Source organism: Austrofundulus limnaeus, unplaced genomic scaffold, assembly GCF_001266775.1.
Source record: "Austrofundulus limnaeus strain Quisiro unplaced genomic scaffold, Austrofundulus_limnaeus-1.0 Scaffold76, whole genome shotgun sequence".
Taxonomy (NCBI): Eukaryota; Metazoa; Chordata; class Actinopteri; order Cyprinodontiformes; family Rivulidae; genus Austrofundulus; species Austrofundulus limnaeus.
This window is the reverse complement of record NW_013952478.1, coordinates 627,802-630,819: the sequence shown is the minus strand read 5'-3', so window position 1 is coordinate 630,819 and position 3,018 is coordinate 627,802. Positions and strand designations below refer to the sequence as shown.

At 43.4% G+C, this 3,018-nt stretch overlaps 1 protein-coding gene across 3 annotated transcripts in view; it reads left to right on the top strand.

Moving 5' to 3' along the window:
• The window catches only part of scly (selenocysteine lyase), a 9,438-nt gene that overhangs the window by 1,385 nt on the left and 5,035 nt on the right, over positions 1-3,018 (top strand). Inside the window, exons 1-6 of one of the 3 annotated variants that reach the window (XM_014011026.1) lie at positions 109-731; positions 805-899; positions 991-1,100; positions 1,188-1,288; positions 1,393-1,564; positions 1,643-1,770. In XM_014011026.1, the coding sequence (XP_013866480.1) occupies positions 814-899; positions 991-1,100; positions 1,188-1,288; positions 1,393-1,564; positions 1,643-1,770 (597 nt within the window). In that variant the 5' untranslated portion in view covers positions 109-731; positions 805-813. Of the gene's footprint in view, positions 1-108; positions 732-802; positions 900-990; positions 1,101-1,187; positions 1,289-1,392; positions 1,565-1,642; positions 1,771-3,018 lie in introns of those variants that run through there. The other 2 variants (XM_014011025.1, XM_014011027.1) reach the window with 2 other exon arrangements.

The following is a 3,018-nucleotide window of genomic DNA, read 5'->3' as shown; positions in this document are numbered from 1 at the left end:
GTATTTATATTTGTGTATAAGCTGTTTAGATTGTCAAAAAGCCTGTGTTTTTAGGGTTATTAATGAAGTTCATGTACTCAGACCAGTAATACGTATTTAGGGTCACAAGTTTTTGCCATGGATATTTTGTGGGTCAGAAGACAAAAAGTTTGGGAACCACTGATGTAAAGAACACTATCAGAATATTCTAATCTGACTCAGCTTGATCAGAATTAATTTATAATCCGAATGAGAGGGGTGGTTTATACAGAGAGGCGTGCAAGTAAACACTATTTCATCCAGAAACAACACTTAGCTACCTCATTTATACTATGTACTGTAAACATTACTGACCCTGCCTCTTAAAAGAATCTGCATGGGGAATCGTTAACCCGGCATTCACGTTGCATTTGACTGCAGGATGTGCAGATTCTCTAATAGTTGTTGATCTGAAGCAATGGTTCCCAACTCATTTTCCACACACACCCCCGAGCCCCCCTGCTAACCCTTGCCACTCCCCACCTCTTCCAAAGATGCATTCAACTTTTATGTCTATCAAAACAATAAAAGCTTGAAGTGAATATTTACTAACTTTTATTTGGTGAAAAACACAAAGAACTGAGTTTTAGTTATTCAAATGGACTTGTTGCCCCCCATGAGCTCTCTGGTACCCCCACCCACCCACCACTGATCTGTAGGAATGTGGTTTGACTCTGGTACTGGGATTTGATCCCCGATCTTCCTGCACCAAGGTCGTGTACAACATGGTGCCACACATCCCCTCTAATCGTTTCTGTGCTCATTTCTGTTGTTTCATTTCCCCAGAAGAGCAGAATGTCCAAAATATCTGTGGACACAACCTCTGAAGGGATTCACACCTTTACTGACCTGCATCATGGTGCAGACCTGAGCAAAGAAAGGTAAGGCTGAGTATTTTCCCTCTCTGATAATGTGTTGTTAACAAACAGCTCACACATAAAGTGTGCTGAGAATATTCTTGATACAACACAGGATCTACATGGATTATAATGCTACTACTCCTTTGGAGCCGGAGGTGATTCAGGCTGTTTCTGAAGCTCTCCGGGACGCCTGGGGAAACCCCAGTAGCAGCTATGTAGCAGGTAAGTAAGATTTTTGTGTCAAAACATTCTGTTTTTACTTGTTCAGTGATAAAACATTTCATATATAAATCACTTGTTTTTTTTTAGGCGCCATGGCTAAAGCTATAATCAATCAGTCCAGACAGAATGTGGCAAAAATGGTTGGAGGTAAAGCAGAGGACGTTGTTTTCACTTCAGGTGGAACAGAGGTAACAGTTGCTCTTATTGTGAAAAACTAAACACTCCGCTTGTGTTCAGAACAGTGGTTTCAGTGCAGCCAGTTTTGATTTATGCCAAACTGATAATCTGGCAGGCTAATAATCTGGTGCTGCACACGGCTCTGGAGCACTTCAGGAGGAACTGCAGAACTGCAGGTGAAGGTGATGTAAACGGAAGCAGAGACCTGCCGCACATCATTACCTCCAACGTGGAGCATGACTCGATCAAACTCGCAGCAGAGCACCTACAGACGGAAGGCAAGGCAGGTAGGAAACCAGTTTTTTTTAAACAAACATGTCTTCCCGTAACAGACAGATGAAGCAGCTTCCCTTCTCCTGTCCCAGACGTGACGTTTGTGCCCGTGTCGAAGGTGACAGCTTGTGTAGACGTAGAAGATGTCATTGCTGTGGTTCGGCCAAATACTTGTCTCATCTCCATCATGCTGGCCAATAACGAGACAGGAGTCATCATGGTAAGAAGGAAAGAGGGTTCAAAACTTGTCAACATGGTCTTTGTTTACCTAAAAAACTTGTTATAGTTTAAATAAAAGTTGAGTAGGTCCTTTGGACGGGTTCTTCTTTAGTGAAACGTTTCGTCTCTCCTCCAAGAGACTTCTTCAGTCTGAGGAGTTTCAGGTGAACTCAGCCTTATAAGCACTGCCTCCACATAGAGGTTTAACAAGTTTAACAATGACAGTCAAACCTATTTGTTCATGTGCAAAGGGGGACCATCAGCCTTACGATCGATGATTAGTGCCCTTATGGCCGCCTATTGTTTACAGGGGGCTGAGTTATACTTGCAATAACAGGGAGACAACTGGACACGGAGACCTCCACCTCTGTGAGGGACGGTTTGTCTTCACAAATATGGCTTCCTTTACTCCTCTCTCAAGCTAATGTTTCTCCGTAGAATCCTGGACTGATGATGTAGCTCTTCTGTGTTGGCCCATTCTTTGAACAGTGGCTGCTTTGTTTCCCTGATGTATAACTGATCACAGTCCTCTTGACTAGGGCTGGTTGAATATTTGATCGTGATTATTGATCGAGAAAAAATTCAGGTCGATCACGGTGATCAGCTGTGAGCCTCTTCCTCGATCAAACATGGCGGAAATGTGCGCGACAACAGCCAATCAGAATCCACCTCCTCCTGCTCCACTTCCATTTATAGGTTGCTAAGGAAATGCAGACGGATTTGCAAAATTAACCAAAGTAATCCAGTATAAAATGCTGAATCTCACAGAGTTCGTTTATTTGGGTGAGTATCTGAGGTATTTTGGCCGCTGTCGCTTCCTGTACCTGCTGTTACCTGCTAACAGGCACGCAGGGTGAGCTCTGAGCTCCCCTCCCGAGGGAAGGGGGATAAAAGAAAAGTGAGCCGCAATGCGAGTCTCACTAAAACAAAAACGTCCTCCAAAAATATGAAGCGGTCTTAGGGTGATGTTTAGGACAGAACAATGTCCCAGAGGTTCTTCATTTATCTGGAGAAGAACTTTTCTGTAAGTTTTACCGACACACGATGGGCTGGACGAGACGTGAAAACCACTTCCTGTCTGAGTCTCATCACAAACAGCAGCTGAGAAATGCTGCAAACTCCTGAACACTCAGAAGCTGGGAGTTTATGCAACATGTTGTTGTGTACAGAATCAGATATTCTTTCAGAAAAAATTAAAGGTTTGTTGTTTGATAAAGCTCTGTAAACTGGAGGGGTGTGTGTGTTGGGG